At 36.1% G+C, this 21,787-nt stretch overlaps 1 protein-coding gene across 2 annotated transcripts in view; it reads right to left on the bottom strand.

Moving 5' to 3' along the window:
- Positions 1-6: 6 nt before the first annotated feature.
- Positions 7-21,787, bottom strand: part of TGFBR2 (transforming growth factor beta receptor 2) — a 49,906-nt gene continuing 28,125 nt past the window's right edge. Inside the window, exons 5-8 of one of the 2 annotated variants that reach the window (XM_081971637.1) lie at positions 10,019-10,818; positions 9,452-9,593; positions 3,430-3,560; positions 7-940 (exon numbers count right to left, since the gene is read on the bottom strand). In XM_081971637.1, coding sequence (XP_081827763.1) covers positions 761-940; positions 3,430-3,560; positions 9,452-9,593; positions 10,019-10,818 — 1,253 coding nt within the window. In that variant the 3' untranslated portion in view covers positions 7-760. The remainder of the gene's footprint in view (positions 941-3,429; positions 3,561-9,451; positions 9,594-10,018; positions 10,819-21,787) is intronic. The other variant, XM_081971638.1, reaches the window with a different exon arrangement.

A 21,787-nucleotide genomic window follows, 5' to 3' on the forward strand; every position in this document is an offset into this window, starting at 1 on the left:
AGGAATATTAATAATTTTTTGTTGACATTAAAGAACAAAAAAAGAAAGAAAACCATTGCAAATTGTTCATTTGAACAGAAAAACAAAGCAAACCAAAACTCCTGACTGTGAATGGTCCAATAATTCATAAGTTCTAAATTTTAAACATTCAGGAACCAGCTGAATACCATTGCATAATGTCGTAGTTTTTCTTTTTTCTTTAAAGCTCAAACATATCCAAAAGGTTCTAGTTGCCATTTGGTTTTTTTGCCCCTCGTGTGGAAAAAAAAGATGCAGCAATTGATACTATCTGTAGTGTAGTTACCTATAAGTTTTTATGGTTTGAGCGAGGTGAATAATGCAATACTGCTGTCAGTATCGTAGCAAACATTTGCAATTTTCTATCTATTAGACGTTTCCTGGAAGACTCTCGGTACAGCTTTGTGTATTTATATTTAGTACTGAGCTTCCATAGTTTTATATACAAATCTTGATAAAGTGCAATTGTTATTGGCATTGTAATATAGTCCTATTTTCTCAGGAAGCACCAATGTAACTTATCTTATGGCACGCTTAGGAAAGCAACTACTATGCCTTGGCACTGCACATGGCCCATTATGGTTGCCCCATAAAGTCATCCCTGTTCCCTGGAGCTGCAGGATGGAGGAAAAAGCAGCTCTTCATCGTCACAGAAAGTAGGTCCAATGGTAAATGTTCCTCTTATTCCAAGGCTGAACATGGAGAACCTAAAAGTGAGCATTCCTCTTATTCTTGCCAGCTGTTACTTGGTGCTGTTGCCCAAGCTTTCTTCAGGGATCTTCTCTTCTGAACTGCTTCTTCCCGAGAGTCCGTCTTGGTAATCAAAATCATTGAACCTCTCAGCTACACACTGTGCTGTCAGCCGGGCCTCAGGATCATGGTCCCAACACTCAACAATAGTCTCACACACCTTCTGGATACCCTGAAAAGAGCACAGAAAGCAATGCCTTTGAATTCTGGAAGACACAGGAATCAATAAAAAGCAGTCTACAAAGGGTACAAATGTATTAAAAAAATCTCATGTACTATTAATATTACAAATAGTAATAATTGCAAAAATATATAATTCTAATTTACACCATATATCCGTGTTATCTTATGTGAAAAAAAGAAACCCACCTTGTCACAATTTATAATACCTCAATTTACTACTTTATGTAAGTCACTTTTGATGTTAGAGAAAGATGAATATATCCTGAGATATTAGGGATTCATTATCTGCAGTAAGTATCCTAAACCTTACAATAAATATATTGTCCTGTTTTGTAATCAGAATTTTACAATAACTTGATAAACATACCTATGATTTTTGTTTTGTTTTGCTTAGCAAAACAACTTAGAAACTAAGGCAGCTGGGTAATGGTGGTGAGAAACAGTTTGGGATTTTACTTTATGTTTGCAATATTTAAAGAATATATGACATTGGACAAATTAACTGATGCCTGCTAAATTGTCTCGAATGTTTTGAAGACGTTTTCCTGGCTTGGCTAAAGCAACAGTTACCACAATATACATAACATAGAAGCAACCAAGTTATTTAGATGTTTGAGCAAAAAATCTACCTAACATTTTTTGCTAACAATACATAAAAAATTAACAAAATAAGTAACCATCATGTCCATTCAAGCTGCTGCAATTAATATATCCAGGCAGTTCCAACTAATTGTTAACAGTAGGATATGCTCTGGCCATTATTAATTTTGTCAATAATTGTGGTACGAAAATAAATAAATAAAGCAAAGTAAAAGACATGAATTTCAAAATAATCCGACTGAAGAAAAAAGTTCTATATTTCATGAAAACAAATGAAGATTTGCCTGTTTTTTCCACATCTACTTGCCTTGCATCCCTCTGAATCAGCTTTTTTGTGAAATGGTAACCAGATCTTTTTTTCACCATCTACCTGCCTTCCATTCTTCAGAATTTTAATTGGCTGTATATAACTATGGATTAATTAATCTGAGTTATTAATCCATACTTATATACTGCCAATTAAAATTCGGGGTGAATTTTCCTGTTTAACATAGAATAATTGTCCATATATGGAAACTGGATTCTGTTTCGTATGTGATTCTGGAGAGATTTCTCTATTCTTCTCTGAGATACAGAAGGATACCAAAATACTCAATTGAAGCAAGAATTGATAAAGTGGAAGACCAGAAGGAAGTCAGCACAAACTTTTTTGTGTGCTCCAAATTTCAAGTCTTAATGTAATATTCAAGTTATTGTGATGTTAATTATAATTATCCCATAATGGGAATTCCACAATGGGTGTTCTGTTCTAGAAAATAATGATTAATTTCAGCCTTATCAAAATTAAGTATTGGGAAGATATTAATCATATGAGCATTTATGTAATGTTTTGTCTGTAGCTCATGCATATTAATCAATTAAATCCTATGCTAAAAAAAATTGGCCTTTTATTTCAATGGATAATTTTCTTGGTGATAAGAAAGAATGAAAACTAGTCTATCTTTTTTAATGCCAAATGTAATTGTATGATTTACTTCATAGCTGATTTTGGCAATTGTCAACAATAGAATTGAAATTATACAAATTATAGTTTTTATGCATTCTGAAGCTACATTTAACATTAAGCTAAATTAAATATTAACTTGAAATCAGTAATGTCAACAAATTTCATTATAGAAATGAAAGTGAAAGTATGTAGCGTTCATTTCAAATGTATTATGAAAAACAGGTATATAACAACAATGAAATTGCATGGAAAAACAGAAGGGATAAATAAAGCAGTAATAATTGTTTTAGGTTTAGAGTTTTATAAAAGAATTGAAAACCTTAGCAGTAACGTAAAGATACCACAGGCAGATTTTTAGTATAATTTTGACTGAAATCTAATAAAAATGATTATTCCACTAAATATGGTCTATGGCAATAAGATGCCCTGGTGAAAGAATAAAAATGAAACCAGTTCCATATTAACGAAGTTGTATCAACTTGACGAAGCAGAGTTCAGAGAAATAATGCAGCAGAAAAGGAATACAATGGAACAGAGCTGCAATACCTATCATCCCTTTGCTGGAGCAGGGCTTCTAATATCACTCATCACAATAAGTAGTAGTCATTTTGAAAGATCTTTTTACAACTCTGAGAAATATCAAGGCACAATGTTTATTTGCTTTCCTTTTTCTTTTTAATTCCCCCCTCCCCTCCTTGTTTTTATCTCTTACATACAATGGTCCAGTAAAAAGAACTTCAAGGGGAAACACAACATGTAGAAATAATAGTTGGAATTATATTTTAATATTAATTTTAGTGACTTGAATAAAAAGCATCTATTGAATCATTTCAAAAACTGTAATTATTTTCTATAGTGACATCTATATGTGACAACTAACCAGTTTTGCCATGAATTATCTTCCTCCAAAAATAATTGAGACACTGTCTTACCTGATGGTTGAGCCATGAACAAGGAATTTCAGGCCGTCCTCTGTCCCTCAAAACATTGTCCTTCATGCTTTCTACACAAGGATGTTCTCGCACCTTTGAACCAAATGGTGGCTCATAGTCTTTCACCTCTACTAGAAAAATAAGCAAAAATGAAGACACTTGGTTAGACTAAGAAGATTAAAATCAAGATGTTTATATTGGTCTCTCCTTGACAAAGTAGAATCAGATGCTGGCACCTGCTCTTTATGATCTGAATTCAGCATTGCATTACATTTTCTGTTCCTGAGTCTCACATTTTGCCAATATTGTTACACTGTCTATCACTGTCATTTATCTAATATTGAAAAAGACAACCATTTATCTAATATTGAAAAAGACAGTAGAGGTATGGGTGCATTTCCTGAAATTTAAAGCTTTGTCCTAGAAGCCTTAAATTATTGTGATGATCTCTACTCCAAGGATACAAAAACAAGATCAATAGATAGATAAACCACCAAAATCTTCAAGAATCTGAGAGGGTTGTTTTTCTAATTCCTATTTGCTGAGAAGTTAAAAAGATATTTAGAAAAATCAAATAAAACTAAACTCTAACAATAGAGCAAGTCAAGACACAATTCTTAACAGATTTCAAAAGAAATTCAATCCAAACTCATTGCCCATCCATAAATTATTATAATTCTCAAACTGTGAGGTCCTAAATGATTTGGGGTATATGCTGGTTTTTTTTTCTTCAAGTTTTCTGAAGATAATTCTGGAACAGACATGAAGACTGAACTAAGACAGATGAAACCACAGGAAGGCAAGGGTATACTGTATACAAGAATGTACATTTACATATATTCTAAAAGCTGTTCTGCATTATATTGTATGCTTCATGTGTAAAAAGAAGCATGAGACTTTTGAAAACATCTATTGAAAACTTCACTGCAAGTCTTAGAATAGATTTCTTTAAAAGCCAGAGCTTCATTTGTTTACTGCTTAAATTTTTCCCAACAAAAGAAATGAGAAAACAGGATGGAAAAATGGGGGGGGGGGGAATTAAAAGCAACACCAGTGGCAATCCAGATTTAATTTCTGTTGGTGAAGTCTGAAAGTTTAGACAAACATTTTTAGCCAGCTACATGACAAACTTAGATACTTTCATATCACATGCAAATGTTGACTAGCTTCAACCCTGGTTTTTTTTGTTGTTATTATTTGTATGCATTGTGAAAACCAGGAATATTTTGTTAATTTATATTTTAATTGTTATGTGGATCCAAAAAATGTTAAATTCAAAAATCAAGTATAGCACTGTAGCACTGTTGGCTAAAATGCATCATTCATATACCTGGATTGATATAAAAATGCAGCTCAGTATTATTTTATTTAATATCTTGCCTGTATTATTTTTTACAAATAACACAAGGCGGACAACACACACCTTTCTCCTGATGGTACCTACTTAGTATTTTAGATATGTTTTTTTCCTAGTCTATTTATAAATGGTAGGATTTGAATCAGGGAACTTATGTTTATTAGCATAGATGATTTTATATAGAATCCTGGAATATACATGCACCATCTAGGAGGGAAATGATTTGTTTTTCATCCAATGTATGGCAGAGTTTTATTTATTTTTAACATTAAAAATAATTATATATTTAAAGCAACAAAAGTCTATTTATAGAGTTCTGTTTCAGAATTTTGTGGGTTGTCATGTGATTGCTCCTGCCAAATGGTAAAACAGGAGTATGAACTCAGAGGCCTGTTCATGAATTTGAGAGGCATGTTCTAAACAGCATGAAGTTGTACATAAAATATTTATAGACCAGCACAAACTTATACATTCATACACACACTCATAATCATTTCTTCTGGGCCTGTGAGAGCTGGACTGATTCCTGTGTTGGGAGAGAAGACTAAGAAAAAGGAGAGCTGGATTCTGGGTTCGGCAATGAGGAAAAAGATGAAAGCAAGCAGGAACTGAAATGGAGAGATGCATGATGGCACAGTTCAAGCAGAAAAATGAAAAGAAAGGAAGAGGGATCAACAAAGAAAAAAAGCAGAGATGTGGTGGGAGAAGTAGCCAATGAGGCAAAAGCAAAGGGATGTGGAAGAGACAGTTGGGCAAACAAAAAGAGCGAGTCCAGAAAGGAGCAAACAGTGCAAGAAGATAAGGAAGAACCATGCTTCGTCTTACAAAAACCCATCTTATAAATATTCCAAATATAAGTGAAATGTCTTCACTTGTGCCCTACAGTGGGGAAATTTGCCAGATGAGAAAATAGTTCTCAGAATTAAAAATAAAAGCAGACAGTGAACTTTTCTTGGTCTATCTGCCTAGCTGCATACCTCTACCAGTAAGCTACAAATGCTCTACAATTATGTCTGAAACATGTTTTGCAAGTATTTATTTTGGAAATTTTTATTTTCTTGCTTTCCCACGATAAATAGTACTTTAAAAAGCCTTAATTCTTTTTAATAAAACCATATCAAAACAGAGAAATACGGAAAAATAACATCTATTAAAACCAGATCATGATGGTTTTAGAATTGGTTTCTGCAGGCAATAAAAAGCTTTAGATTAGACCAATATGCTGAACTGAACTGACAAAGACCCAAATCATTGTAGTTTCTCTGAGGAATGATGTTTATTGCATTTAAATGTCCATTTCATATTTGCACATTTTCATGAAGAGTCAAGGTCTATTCTAAGGGACAGATTCAATCATCCAACATACAATTTGCTTTCAGGACACCAATAGGCTGAATAAGATAATTCCCCGAAATCTATTTTTGACATGAAAGGATGCAGGACAAAACTGAAATATGTTCACAATTAACAGACACAAAGTATATTTCCTGGAGCCAGTGTAAGGAAACAAGTGTGACCTGAAGCACAATAGAGGGCATTTTAAAAATGCCAAAGCTTTCTTTCGTAGAGAAAAAAAGGAAGAAGCCAATGACTCAATTTAAAGGGAAAGCAGCATACTTGCATGATAGTATTGTAATATTATTTCTGCAGAACTCTCATTTAAAACAGTGGAGGCTACAATTCATATGCTTAATTTTAATTTTAATGTAAAACAGTTCATTGAGTAGGCTTATTCTTTAAACAAAACTTTTTTGGGATGGGAGGGAGAAATAACATCTTTGCCTTCTTTTGTCATGTTTCATCATTTAAATACCGATGTTAAAATAGAGAAAGCCAGTTTGGTGTTGTGGTTAACAGGCTAGAAACCAGGCGATCTTAAATTCTAATCTTGTCTTAGGCACAAAGCCAACTGGGCTGGTCACTTTGTCTCAGTCTTGGGAAAGAAGCAATGGCAAATTACTTTTGAAAAATCTTGCCAAGAAAACTGCAGGGACTTGTGCAGGTAGCCTCTGAAAATTAGACATGATTGAACCAAAGAAAAAAATTTAAACGTAATCAGTCAATTTTAATGAAGTGGGAGAGTAAAAAAGTAGCTGCATTTTGTTCTACTACATTTAATGTTTGACTGCTGTAGGCAATGAGAAATTGGTCATGGATTTGTATCTGAATACCAAAAGTTTTGGAGCACTTGAAAAACTGAGTGTAGATACTTTTCTTCCAAAATATTTAGATTGTTTTTCCTGCCAAATACCAAAGTCCCAAACCTTTCAACATACCAGTTTTCTATACTTTCATCCTTAATCCAAATGTATTGTTTCAGACAAAGCCAGAAAACATTTCAAGTAATCCAGTATTGCTTAAAGAAGCTTAAAGAGCATAAGTTTTTTAGAATCGTATTTTTCAAAGGTATTTTTTTGTAACTTGGCTGATTCTGAGAACTCTCATATACAGGCAACAAAAATATTGAAAAGAAGTGACTTTGGGAGGGCTGTCAGAACACTTAAGGCTCGCTGTGCTTTCCTTTCTCAGAGTATCCATGTCAGTTGAAAAGGCAAATTGTTTGGATGGAAATGATATTTGTCACAATGCATAACATCTGGCGAACAGCTGTTGTGCTGACTAAACTTCCAAGCAGGCAAGTCAAGCTTTCCTAAAAGCAGTATTGCTTTTCTAAAGCAATTTCTAAATATGGCTTCTAAACTATTCTCTAGTGAAATATTGGGAAACTTATTTCCACATTTTGTCAAACAACCAATTGAATGGTCTTTCCTAAGGTTGTTCCTTCATTTACAAGTATATTGATATTCATATCTTATGTTTAGAGATAAGGCCAGTTCAAAAAGATTAAAAGGTACTGAGGATCTGTATGTAAAATACATTCACCTCAACTGCATCTCATAGGAACCCACTCTCTTTATTGATACTGTCATAAAAATGATTGAAAAATTGAGTATGGTCACGTTGTGACTCAATTTATGACTGCAACAACTTATAATCAAAATTCTGGACTCAATTTTGGTTGTAAGTCAAAGACTACCTGTGTATTATAGACAACAATTGTAACCTGCAACTTTTCAGAAATCCATCCCATTTTCTTAGATTTATTTGACATAAGTCTCCTTGTATTACTTCTTATGTATGTATCTATCATCATAACCATTTGTTATAGACGGCAATTTCTTTGATTTAACAAATTCTAAGCTCACTGTAATTCCAAGCTCACTCTATTGTTCTTCAAGCATATGCCTATTGTGACTACATATTTAACATTTGCATGGTTCATTGTGATGCCTAAGGACCCATTTCTTTAAAGAGATTGATAAAGGATTCTATACTTCTTGATCTAAAATAGTACATTCTTTTGTATCAGTTTTAGGCAGCTCTGAAACTTCCTCAGTGTAGCTGCAATGAGGGTGGTTCTTTATCTAGGCACTACTCCAGGGTACTCAAAAGAAACAGGAAAATATCTCAGGAATCAGCTATGATGCAAGAGTATTCCTGAATAAACAGTTCATTATTCATGCCTCACAACAGAAAAACCGTGAAACGTTGTTAGGTGGAGCTCTAAGAGCAATGCCCTTCCCTTGTCCCAACCCTATCAGCTTTTCATTTTCTTTATCAGAATGGATGAAACCATAAAGGTCTAACTTGGGTCCTCATACTTTCTGGTACTTTGGCCCCTTGAGATGATTAATGTTTTTTTATGAACTATCCGCATAGATAAAATGAATAATTACGTAACAAATAAATATACCCTTAGCTTTCTATAACTACAGTATGGTTTTAATTTTAATCTCTGGATCTCAAAATTCATAGTGTTAAATTACTTCCTGTGACTACTATGCCCAACTGAAGTAGAAGAGTTTTGAGAGTGCTCCTTGTAGAGAACAGTTGAAATTCACTCCATGTTTCTCTTTTCCTTTTAACCGTTGTGTAGTTGCCTAAGCAAAGCAAGCACAAATTTTATCACCAATGTCTGTGCAAGTATGATTATATTTAAAAAGATGATTAGATCTGATTCTATGCTGATCATACAGCTTCAAAGAATTGTGGGTACAATTCAAGAGCCCCTGGTCTAACTACAAATTACAAACTAAACTTTGATGCTCAAACGTGTTTAATGGTCTGTATGTATAATCTCTCTCAACAAACTAATGTGTTCAGGTCAATTGAATGGGGTTACAGAATGAGCACTGGTACTGCAGTAGAGAATTGTGGGGACAGAGAAGTCAGAATTTTCACAAAAGCCAGCAGTGATGAAACCAGCTTTGTTGAATAAAACCACTGGAAGGGAGGAGATCTATGTTTCCCATGTCCCAATAAACCCATTCAAAAAAGCTTATTTTCTGCTACCTATGACCTGGAATCTTTCCCTCACACAAGATGACTTTGCTCAAGATTGATGAGAACAAGGAATGCACAATATGTGCAGATGTTTGCTTGCTAATCTCTGTGCCAGTAAGACTGTCTGCTCTTGGTTTCAAACTTGCTAAATAAGATAGCTTGATGGCTAGCTCAATAAGTGCTAAAACTGCTTGAAAGGGAAATCTATGAACAACCCTGCAAGCCTCTTTAACTTGGTAATAAATGTATCTCCAACATAATAAGACAATGAGTTGTAATCAAATCTGCTTAAAAATACTTAATCTATGGGATCTAGCATACCTCCAACACCATTGCAGCGAGATATCATTTCCCACAGAACCAAAGCCATGGAATACACATCAGTCTGCTTAAAGGATTCAACATTATCCAAGTTCATTCTGGATTCCAGAACTTCAGGAGCCATGTATCTTGCTGTACCAACCTGTCAGCATTTACAAAAATTAAAATGCTTTAAATGGAAGTATCTATTCAGAAAGCAAAACCACCACTAAATATTTTTTCTCAGAAACAAAGTCAGCTGTGTAGATGATAGGAGACTACTGGTTAGGTGGAAGCAGATTCAGTTTTCATGACTTTAATCCCCACTTAAGCAATACCTCAAAGTGTAATGATTAGGATTTCCTCCATAAGTGGAAACAGGTGCCAGCAAAAAAGGATCACTGGGGATATTAATGCAGTTGGAGCTAAAGTTGCCATCCACTTTCAATTATCCAGATTTTATTGAAGAGATACTACATGGAATTGCATGCAGTTATTCAAGCCTGTCTCTAGTCACAGTAAATCCATCACAAAGCTTGATACTTCAACAAAGGACATTATTTATCAAAATCCTCTGCGTCAGCTTACCTGCCCACTATTAGCCAGGTCATCAACAGAGAGAGTAGGATCCAGCCTTAGCGATAACCCGAAGTCACAGAGACAGCAAGCCAGGTCATTCTTTACCAGGATATTAGAGCTCTTCAGGTCTCTATGGACAATTGGTGTCTTGGGCCGACCACATGGTGTGTGATCACTATGGAGGTGGGCAATTCCGCGAGCCAAAGAGCCACCCAGTTTCCACAGATCCTCCCAGCTAATTATGTGTTTTATGAGATATTCCTGTAAGTTGCCTCTTGAATGGAAAGCAGTGATCAACCAGTATTGTTTGCCTAGATCTGTCTTGCGCTCCTCTGCTGTAAGGAACTGTAGGATGTTCTCATGTTTTAGATTTATGTCAGAAAAGATATCTTTCTCAGTCTTCCAGGAGGCATATTCTTCATAGGAGAAGATCTTCACAGCCACAGTTTCAAATTGTTCTGATGTGTTTTGTTTCAGTTTAGCCTTATAGACTTCTGCAAATCGTCCTTTGCCTACCAAAGTGTCCAATTCAATAGGCAGCAATTCGGTATTATGGTTAATATTATTAGCACAGGTAGAGCTGATGTCAGAGCGATCATCATCCAGCATAATGGCACAAACGTCACTACAGTCTTTGTGCTTCCTGGACTTCACATTTTTCTCCCATGCCTTGTTGAGTTTCCTCCTCCTCTGAACTCGATAGAAGTAAAAGATAATGACCACAGCAATGGCGATCACCAGCAATGGGACAAGGCATATAACTGCGACCAAAGCAATCACATATTTTACTTCTGTACTTGAGGTGGTATCTGGAAAACAGATATAAAGCATTAGGTGGATCTGCAACAAAATATAATAAAATGTCATTAAGATAATTGAAGTCTTATAATTATAAAACCAAGCCAACTTTGTGTTGTGGTTAAAGGCAGAAAGCTGAAAACTGGGATATTTTCAATTCTAGCCCTGCCTTAGACATGAAGCCACGTGGGTGATCTTGACCAGTTACTTTCTCTAGGCCCTGGGAATGAGACAATGACTCTGGAAGACTAATATTTTAAGTATTTAAGTATTATTAAACTACTTGTAGTATAAGTAGTGAAATAAGTATAATAATACTTAAAATTAAGATTAAACACCACAAAACAAAATGTATTGGGCCCCAGGTTCAACGAAATCAGGTTTTCAAGGCTTTAGGAAAAGCCAGTAGATTTGGGGCAAATCTGATTTCCGGGAGAATGATGTTGTGGGGAGGGGGGATGTGAGCGCCAGAACAAAGAAGGCTTTCCTCGTGGGCCCTAACAAATGACACTCCCTAAGAAATGGAAGCATACCACTCCTGATGACATAAGTTTCAGATGTAAAAAAAAATGAATTGAGGAATCAATTTTCCTTGCTGCTGATAGGCAAACTACATTTCATATTCAAGTTCAACACCATTCAGATTTTTTCTACAGGCATATCTGTTTTCCCATTGCAAGGATTGATAGAATAGAGAGCCAACTTCTTATTTTTCTATTAGACAGACCTATAGAAGTCTCTGGTGTATGGATTTATATGCATATCACAATTGGTTGGTTAGCATTGTTGTTCTTGGATAATATGAAGCAAGTGGGTACAGAGCAGGATCAGAGATTTTCATTAAAATTAAAATGAAAGCAATGTTGTGCCACTCATTCATGTGTATCAAAGTAGAGATGGAGGGTGTCTCTATCACAGAAACACAATACAGATAGACAAGTCCCCCATACATACATACATTACATTTTTCAATGAAAGAATCATTAAGCAACATTCTATAATTTCTATTTCTATCCCAAAAATATATTTTTGTTGTGCAAAAATGTTTGATCAGTTGTTGAACATGCTTGCCTGTTGAAAATACAGCTCTGCTATTCTGTGAACCATTTAAAAAAAATAAAGGGGGAATTTTGCTCTGGAAATTGACTGGAATCTGAAAATAGGAACATTCCATACCACAGCTTTTTGTTGCCGATCCAACCTCTTTGACTTCTCTACAGCTAGAATTCTCAGATGAAAACAAAAAGCTACAAAATACGAAACAGCTAAAACAGAGATAAGAGACAACACTGACAGGTGATGTAATAAATTAAATCAAATACATTGGGAACAGAGAAACAACGATGCCAAAGGGTCTACAGCTATGTAAACGTTCCTATAAAATATCTATAATCTGTGAGATTATAGATTCAGTATGATTTATCATATCCTCTTAGGATATTCTGAAACCTACTGATTGTCTCTGGAAAATGGTGAATGCTAATGGATTGGAGACACTCAACAGAATACTTCAGTGATATAAATTGGACTGCAAGATATTCCAGCTTGCCATCTGCTTGATAGCTCTCCATTTGTCAAGCAGCAGATTGGTCTCAATACTTAGTCTATTGCAAATTTCTCAGGATTGCTTGCTGTCCAATTCTGATAGACAATTTCAGACACCATTTAGAGTTCATAACTAAGGCGTTTCCTTGCCAACAACAGTATTTTCCCTTTCCCTTTCAGCAATGGATCATTGGCATTGAAGAATACACTGAGTTTAAACATCTATTATTTATGCAGTACACATTTATAATGCAGAGTAGGTATTTATCTCAATGTACTGCTTTAAAAATGTACTTAAAACTCAATTTTCACTTTAAAAGGAAATCTTAGAGAAAGTGAGAGCTAGAAAGCTATTTGAGTTTGCAAGCAAGGACAGAACAAAGTTTAGTGTCTATTTAAACTATTTAAGCATTTGAGTAGGTTTATTGGACTCCTATAGCGTTCTATACATGTGTTCTGAAACCCTGATTAGACCCATAGAATGCTATCTAGTACAAAAGTCTATGGGTCTAATCAGGGTTTCAGAACACATGGATAGAACCCTATAGGAGTCCAATTTACAGGAGCCATCACAACCAGCCTTGGACTTTTGAATACCATTCAGTTTACAAAGAAATTTGTTTCATATGATAATTAAGGCATCAAGCTGGAAATCAAAAGGCTCTGAGTTCTAATTTCACTTTGGTACAAAGACAGCTGGGTGACCTTTGGCTAGTCACTTTCTCTCAGCTATAGGAAGGAGGCAATGGCAAACCACTTCTGAAAAATCGTGCTGTCAGGGACTGATCCTGACAAGTCTCCAAGAATTGCCCACAATTGGATGGAATAAAAAACGAAGCTTATGAATCCATTTTGAACTGCTTCATTTATTTATGAGGCACAAACAATACTGTTTTCTTTAAATCATTATTCAAGGTATGAAACTCTGTTTTGACAACTTATTTGACAAATTGGTTATATTTATCATTATGACAAAAATGGCAATGAAATTGTTGCAACTTGCTTTGATTAAAGTATAATGTATTTTCCAGATTGGGGCTATGAATGTAAATGAAAGTGACCAAACTCTTTCTTCCACTATTGACTCTGATGTTATTATCAGATATTGGCTATTCATTGACACCGACTACAAGATAGCTGGAATTGTCTTCTCTGCTGGCACTGCCTTGTAATGTATCCATATAGTTTCAACTTCAAGGATTGTAATTTTATTTTATTTGAAGTAAGTTAAATTATTAAAAGTAAGTGCTATGTTTTTTTCTAGCTCCAATTAAATTATTAGATTTATTCATAGGGAAGAGGTGAATGCACATTCATTCATCAGAGTTAGGTGGTCATGGTATCACAAGATTTGAAAATACTTCACTGTTGGGTTTTTAGAATTATTAGCAACTAATAGTAATTGTTGCTGTTGTACTGAATTTTTAATATGCTGTTGTCTTATTAAATATTGGACTAGGACCTGAGAGACATAAGATGATCGGCGACTTAGAACTGGGGCACTCCATTACTTTACAGTTTATTCTGAAGAAGCACTTTATTTGAACCACCACCAACAACAAAAGCCTTTTGAAAATCCAAGCAGCCTTAATGGACACATCGGAGCTGCACAGCATGATTTTTCCACTCAGGACTGCAACTTTAAGTTACTATAGATCTTACATTTATACTCCTTCAAGCTCCAAAATATTTTTTGAAAAACTAAAAGCCTATGCAGCTCTAATACACATACTTAGGAATAAGGTTTAAGTATTAAGCAGATGAGATTTATTAATCCGTGGGAAACTGCTATTTTGAAGCGTCATTGTGAAGTGTGGCAATCCAGAACACAAATGATCTTTATCAGGATAAGGTCTATCTGCTAGTGCTTCAGTTGTGGCTTCATTGTCTCTAATTGCTTGAAGATACCATTCCTCACCCAGAAGTCTCTCAAAGTTTACTCATTTCTCAGATGTTTTCATTTCACTATGTTCCTATTAACCTATACTTTCCATTCTGCACTGTTCTATTATTCATGAAGACACTGCTAAGCATGTCAATGTGCATGTATTGTTTTCATCTGAACATACAATTTTTATCTTCTTACTAATATATATTTGGGCAGGTTAAACTATAATCTAAAACTGGACTCTAAAGCCATATAAGCCACTGCACAGGAAATTATTTAAATTCCTTACCTTTTGCCCTTTTTGAAATGCTTTCTTTATATTTACTTATCTGTATCCTTTTAAGCTTTTAAGTCTTAAACGAGTTCACATTTGCTGTTTCAAAAGTTTATATTAATTTATAAAGAAAACTATGCTATTGTGGAAATGAAGTACATTCTTTGAAATTACCTACTCACAGTATAAATTTAGTCACAGTGTCTTCATTAATTAATTGGCTCAATATCTTCAAACAAACAGAACATTTGGTTAATTGTGTTTAGGCAATTATACTAGCATTCAGCATCATATATAAAAATCATTTTTTTTAAAAAAATGTATATGTGAAAAATCAATCTACAATCTAACTGTTGACAATTAGGATTTTACATATTCAGAAAATGCACATGCTTAATCTTCCTCTGACTGAGTCAATTGAGACAGTACACTAGAAATTACAAATGAATTGTGTCCATATTATTTTTTATGTAGAAAAACTAAGGTAACCCAAAACTCTACTAAGTATATAATGCAAAGGAAATGTAAAGGTTTTGTGCTCATGGTAAAAATATTCATTAAATGACCAAGTACTTCCATTTACTTAAAACAGACTATTTCTCATATTCAAGTTTATGTTATTACCGGAGAGGACTTCCGGTTTCTGAAGGCAACGGACATTGGTCCGCTCTTCGCTTCTCTGGTGGGCTCCTTTTAAGAGCACAGGGGGTCTTGGAGGGACCACCTGCCATAGGGCGGCTTGCTGGAACCCCCTGGATAGGCGGCAGCCATGGGGGAGTCTCCAGTTTCACCTTAGGAGCCGGGGAGCGTAGGGGGTGCATAACAGCACCTTGAATTGATTCTGGAAGGAAAGAGTTAACTACATGCAGCGGCTGAAGTGCTAGAGGTGAGAAATTCGCTCCAATCTCCTTAATTGCTTTCAACTGTTGAGTAGCGGCTTTTTTTTACAAGTTGTGGATTCAATCTGTTTGAAGTAGGAAGACTGGAGGGGGGTTGTTGTTTTTTCTTCTACCCCTCTCAGGCAAAGTGGCATTTGGACTGTCTCTCAATCTCAGAATGGAGATAGAGAGCAAAAATTGAATTAGCCACTTGAACTATGTGAAAAGATTTATATCATAATTGCAAGAGCTGATTGCTGAGTCATTTTGAAAGTTTTATGGAAGTTTTTAATGTTCTGCTCCTGGTCCTGGGGAGGAGCCAAGATGGCCTTCTTCTTCTTTGCACTTATAAATGAAGTCTGCCTTTTGAAACTACCTTTGAAGAAAGTCTGGCTTTATATTATACCCCCTGAAGGACTCTTGGAGCCTCTCCTATTACGTGGTCTTTATGGATTTGGACTATTTGATTTGAGGGTTAATTTTCACTTTCAGATTTGCCTGTCTTCTTGGACTCATTCGGCTGCGCATGTCACAGACGCCATTTCTTTTGCAAAAGATCTTTACTCTTTCTGAACTTAGACAATTGGGCCCAAAAAACCACCTACAGGCAAAGCAGCCTCGGCACCAACTTCTACTGTATCCAGTCCAACGATTCAACAGACAAAAATTTCATCATTTTTACAAGAAAAGACTGGAGAAAGTTCAAAGGATTTATCTGTTACTCAAATGGTTCAAGCTATTATGTAGGGTCAAAATGAGTTGAAAAAGGAGGTAGCAGATTTTAGAGATGAGCTTTAAAATGTGCAGCAACAAATAACAGAAAATAAACAGATAATTGGGGTACTAGAGGAGGACGCGGCTGGGCTGGAGGAGGAGGTTAAGGCAGTCCAGAAGCAGAATATAGAATTGGAAAATTTTATGGCAAAGATAGAACTTTAAAGAATGTCCTTCTTTCTCAGATTCCAGAACCTACCGGAGACAGAAAATGAAGATCTTAAGGATATTATGAGTACAATTTTAGCAGAATATATTAAAAGAGATAAAGAACAGTTGTGGTGGGATATGGATCTGGTTTATAGGATTAATTCAACATATGCCAGAACACATAATGTTCCAAGGGAAGTACATGTTAAATTTCTTAGGAAGACCACGAGGGATGAGATTCTAGGAGCTCAGAGAGGGGGACCACTAAAATATAAAGATAAAGAAATTGCCATTCTTAAGCAAATTCTGAAAAAAATAAGAGATAAGAGGAGGAAGTATTCCTCCTTATCAAAGAAATTATATAATAAGGGAATTTGGTTTAGATGGTTATTGCCAAAAGGAATGCTGATCTTCTGGGAGGGAAACAGAATTAGAATTAACACAGTTGTGGAGGTAGAAGCCTTCATTAAAAAACATAGTGCCCTCCTAGAGGACGGAAATATAAGAAGTAGTGAAAGACATGAAGGAGGGAGGGGCTGCGGCTCCTCCTGGGGACAAGGGGAAGGGAACAATAACGGAAAGACTCAGGTCACAAAAATAAATATATCTGGAATATCATTTTAATTGTTGATATATTAGAAAGTGGCAAAAGAATGCATGGTTGATACAATATAAGATGCTGTTTCTGCTTATCTTTTATCTTTTGTTTTTTTTTCTTCTGTAAAAAGTTGTGAGAATTGGAGAGATTCCTACCTTTGGCACGATGGAGCTGCCCCCCCAAATTTTTTTTGTATATCCACCTACCCTTTTCCCCAAAAAACTTTAAAAACCAATAAAATTATTTTGGAAATGAAGTTTATGTTATTACCCTAATTTCAAAATAAGTAAACATACTAATGAATATTGAAGCAAATAAATAAAAATCTTATGCAACATATACAGTACGTCACAGAAGTGAGTATACACACTCACATTTTGTAAATATTTCTTTTCATGTGACAACACTGAAGAAATGACACTTGGCTACAATGTAAAGTAATGCATATACAGCTTGTATAACAATGTAAACGTGCTGTTCCCTCAAAATAATGCAACACACAGCCATTAATGTTTAAACTGCTGGCAACAAAAGTGAGTGCACCCTTACGTGATACTGTCCGAATGGAGCCCAAGTAGCTGTTTCCCCTCACTGGTGTTATGTGGTTTGGCTATTATAACCTCTACTAACACCTTCCCTGACAAACAATCTTTTCCTGAAAAATCATTTTTGAAGCAAACATTGACTGCAGTGTACATATATTTAAAATATACACAATTAAAAATAATTAAATGCTTAAAACTACACTACTTCTACAATAATAAAAATTTAACAATCCATCTATGCCAGGGGTGGGAAATTAATTTTCTTAATGAACTACATGAGAAACTAGGACTGTTGTGTGTGTGGGTGCTGTCCTACCATTGCTGCCCCAATCCCTGCTGCTGCTCCCTACCACTGTGGCCCCTGCAGCAGGCCAGATAGGAAGAGCCCAGGAGCTAGATGTGGGCCACAAGCCATAAAATGCCCAGGTTAGATCTATGCCATTCCATAAAATTCTACAGTGATTATCTTTAATTCACAGTGACTTACTTTTTGTCAGGGGAAGATCTTATTGACTAGAATGACCTAATAATTTAGCTAAAACGGGGACATATACTTCTTAAAGATAATGTGAATATTGATCTGTGAATAATGATCTGGTTATGCCTATATCTTTTATTTCAACAGTACATTTCCCCACACCTTTGATCATTTAAAAAAAAAATGAAAATGTTCTCTTATTCCGAATAGAAATTGTTTTCTTGTGGTTAAAAATTTACATAAAGATGAAAACACATTGGCAGGGTATTTTGCTTTTAGGCATTTTTCCACCATGATGCCACACAAAGTTCTAGTTTGTGCCTGCCAGCTTTTCCAATTTTATTTGACAAACAGAATCCATAACCTAACTATCATAAGTCTCTCATTTTCAAATCCAGTCCCTACAAGCATCACAAAGTGTCACCCACCCTGCCTCAAGTGATTGTGCAAGTGACTCTCTGAGTCAAAAAATGATTTAAAAATTTGGCTTTTCAAAATCAGTAAGTTTGATTAATTTGATTAATTACAAACTCATTATTTCTTTACCTACCCAAATGTATGCTAGCTGAAAAATAAAAATTCACATGAGATCTTGGCTTCATTCTATCAATTTTAAGTAATTTAAAATGAAACCTCCTTGGAGGCTCTCAATAACTGGCATTACTGACCAATCATATTTAACTAGGTAGAAATAAGCTTTTAGTATAGCAAAGCTGACTTCCAAAATATTAAGGATGACAGTTATTTAAACTAAATTGTCTGTACTTAAAAACTATTTCATTAGAAGCTAGTGTCTAGCCTCTTAAAATTAGATCCTGCTTTTGGATTCATTTTTTTTCTTTAGCCCCAAACAAATATGTTTCAGATGTTCCTAATAAATCAGGGTTTTAATATATCTTCAATACCTAGACATTTTCAATTGATAGCAAATTAAGGGAAATAAAGGTAAAATAATTCAGTGTACCAGGACTTTGATTTAACATTCATTTGTGATACTACAGGGCCCATCTCTGATTTCTCTAAGCTGTACCTGAAACAAATGGACCACTTTTATCTGAATTAAATAGAACAAAAAAAATCTATATAAACACACAACACAATCTGCACTCACTAAGCAAACAGGAGCAGGCGCCTGTAACGGTTGGGACAAGGGTACATATGAATGACAGTCCAACAGACAAAATTATTGCAGGATATTCTCTAGCTGTCTGGGTAGCCGTGGACCAGCTGGCCATGATGTTCTGTTCAGTGTTAAACACAGACAGGAAACCACATGTCTGATACTGTAAAAATAATTTGTCTTCCTGCCAGAGCTAAGAAGAAAAGAACCCAAAGGGATCATTTTCATTTAAAAGAACACTAATCCACAACAATAAAAACCAAATGACAACACATCAGTTGTGTATGGAGTGTAAATGTTACAAAAGGTACGTTTGGATTTTAGCTGAATGTACTCCTAATAGTCTCCTGGATTCTAAATTTTTCATCAGTTTCATTGTGCAAATATTTTTGAATTTTTCCAATAAAAAACAACAGTGAAGAGGTAGAATACTGGGTTCTAAAAGGAAAAGTTCAGTTCATAGGTCAATCAAAGAAACATCTGCCACTTTGTATTCACAAAGAAGGCCTCATTCAACAGCAGAATAGCACGACATAGTTTCCAAAGACTAGTAGCTGGGCCTATGGCGAGCTAATAGAGGTTTAAGAGGACTTTTTAAAATCAAGATTCTAGATTCCAGTTGCTTAGAAGTCTGATTGTTGCCCTTACCTAATCATTTACCTGTTACTTAACAAGTCTGTTCGTGCCTGACTGAGTACTAGATTTTATTTCTATTAACCTAAGTTTCATTTTAAATTTTACAGACTCAAATGGAACTCTTTAAAGGCATACTTTTTTCATTAAAACTGTATTAAGCTTTAAAAAAGTTATACAGATTATCACTCTAAAATATCACTATCAGTTCTTTGGCATTTTTGCAGAACAAAATACTCTTACTGAAGGCTAAAGCTTTTGATTCCTTCCTTTTAACCAATGAAGCAGGAAATAACTCTACCATGCCAACCGTATTATCTCCAATAGCTTAAGCAGCAAGAAATACAATGAAATATTTATAAAAAGTCGTTCAAACTCTATAGAGATGTAAATTCTTTGGAATGCAGATTCTTCATTACTATGATATTATTAAAATTACTATTAATTACGAGACACAGAGATATGTCACAGCAATATAAAATGTTAAGAATATTAATAATCATTCATTTATTTTCATATACACACATACACACCCATGTCAACCCTGAAGCTGGCCTAACTGTGGCCATTTTCTTTTCTGTAGCTTACTTCTAAGGAGATTTCTTTTCACATTGCTTCAGGGCTGCCACAGCCTGAAGCGAAGAGGCTAGGAGTGGGGTGTAGAGATAACTGGGGTGTTATAGCCAAAATAAAATTCTTTCTCTTGGAAACCAAGGGCGTTCATGCAAGTGATCGAAAGGTGGAGATTGAACTCACCTAACAACTGAATTATATATGTTGATTGGAACATGTCTGCCCAGGAGGGACCGGTCAACTCCACAGGGCAGCTGAACTACCAGACCTCACCACCGCTATCGGTTTAGTTGAGTCCCAGTTCTTATGACAGCCCACCCAAGTGCAGAAAATCAGCCAGTCCAGAGGGTCAACCCCAGTGGCCAATGGGTGGGGAGGTGCCCCCTGGATGGGTCTACTATCCTGGACAGGGCTGGTTCCAGGTCCAGGCACAGTGGATTCCGTCCCACCAGCTGCGCCACAACCATGGGAGCCCACACAAATTGGCTTTCTTTCTAAACTGAGCATGGGCTAATATAGACCACTATGGAGATGACTATCAAGATGACAGAGAAATCGTTTCCACCTTCACTGACAACCTGGCTGGGAAAGCATCTGAATAAGTTCATGCCTTTGCTGGGAAGTTCCAGATTGCATTCATTACTTATTCTGGATGGCTGTAGCAATGGACCTTGAACTATGGTGACACCAAAGGAGACCCCAGAGAAGAAATCTAAGAAGCAATTGGGATGACGATCCAGCCCACACCAAGTGGAGGAGCCATTAAGAGAGACCTCCACGATGCCCATCAAATGCTCTGATGCCCTAGTGTGGACAACAGGGTCACCGAGCATCTGAATCCTTGGCCCTAGCCCCCATGCCACAAGCAAGAGGTCAAACCCTCATGAAGCCAAATAGACCAAAGCAAAAGACCACGGAGAAGGGGAAGTTTGCCTGACAAGCCATTGAGGTCTCTCCTCCCCAAAAATGGGAAGAGGGAATTCCGACCCCTGAGGTCCCACCACTGATGAGCAATGACAGCAGCAACGATAGTGAAGTTGACCTGATGGTAAGTGAAACCATCCATCCCTTCACAATTAAGTAAAAAATAGTGGTGCCAGAGACAGGAGGCCAAGGGGAAGTAGAAGCCATCATAGACATGGCTGCACCCATTGCCTTAGTCCAGCGATGGCGAACCTTTTTTGGCTCATGTGCCGTAAGTGGGGGGAGTGCAGGGGGAGTCATGTGTGGGCGTGCCACACCCATAATGCAATGTGCGACCCCCAGTGCGCATGCATGCACTACAGGCGCTCCCCATTTTTACATGATTTTTTCGCCCTCTCCAGGCTCCAGAGGCATTATAGGAGCCTGGGGAGGGTGAAAACAGCATCCCCCGCGCCCCTGGATGCCCTCCGGAGGCGTCAGGGAAGCCCCCGGACGGTCCCTGAAGCCTTCGGAGCGTACAAAACGACCCTCCGAGCAAACCGGAAGTCACTTCCTGTTTGCTCGGAGGGTCGTTTTAAGCATTCCGAAGGCTTCAGGGAC

The sequence above is a fragment of the Natrix helvetica genome (genome assembly GCF_964273705.1).
Source record: "Natrix helvetica genome assembly, chromosome: Z".
Taxonomy (NCBI): Eukaryota; Metazoa; Chordata; class Lepidosauria; order Squamata; family Natricidae; genus Natrix; species Natrix helvetica.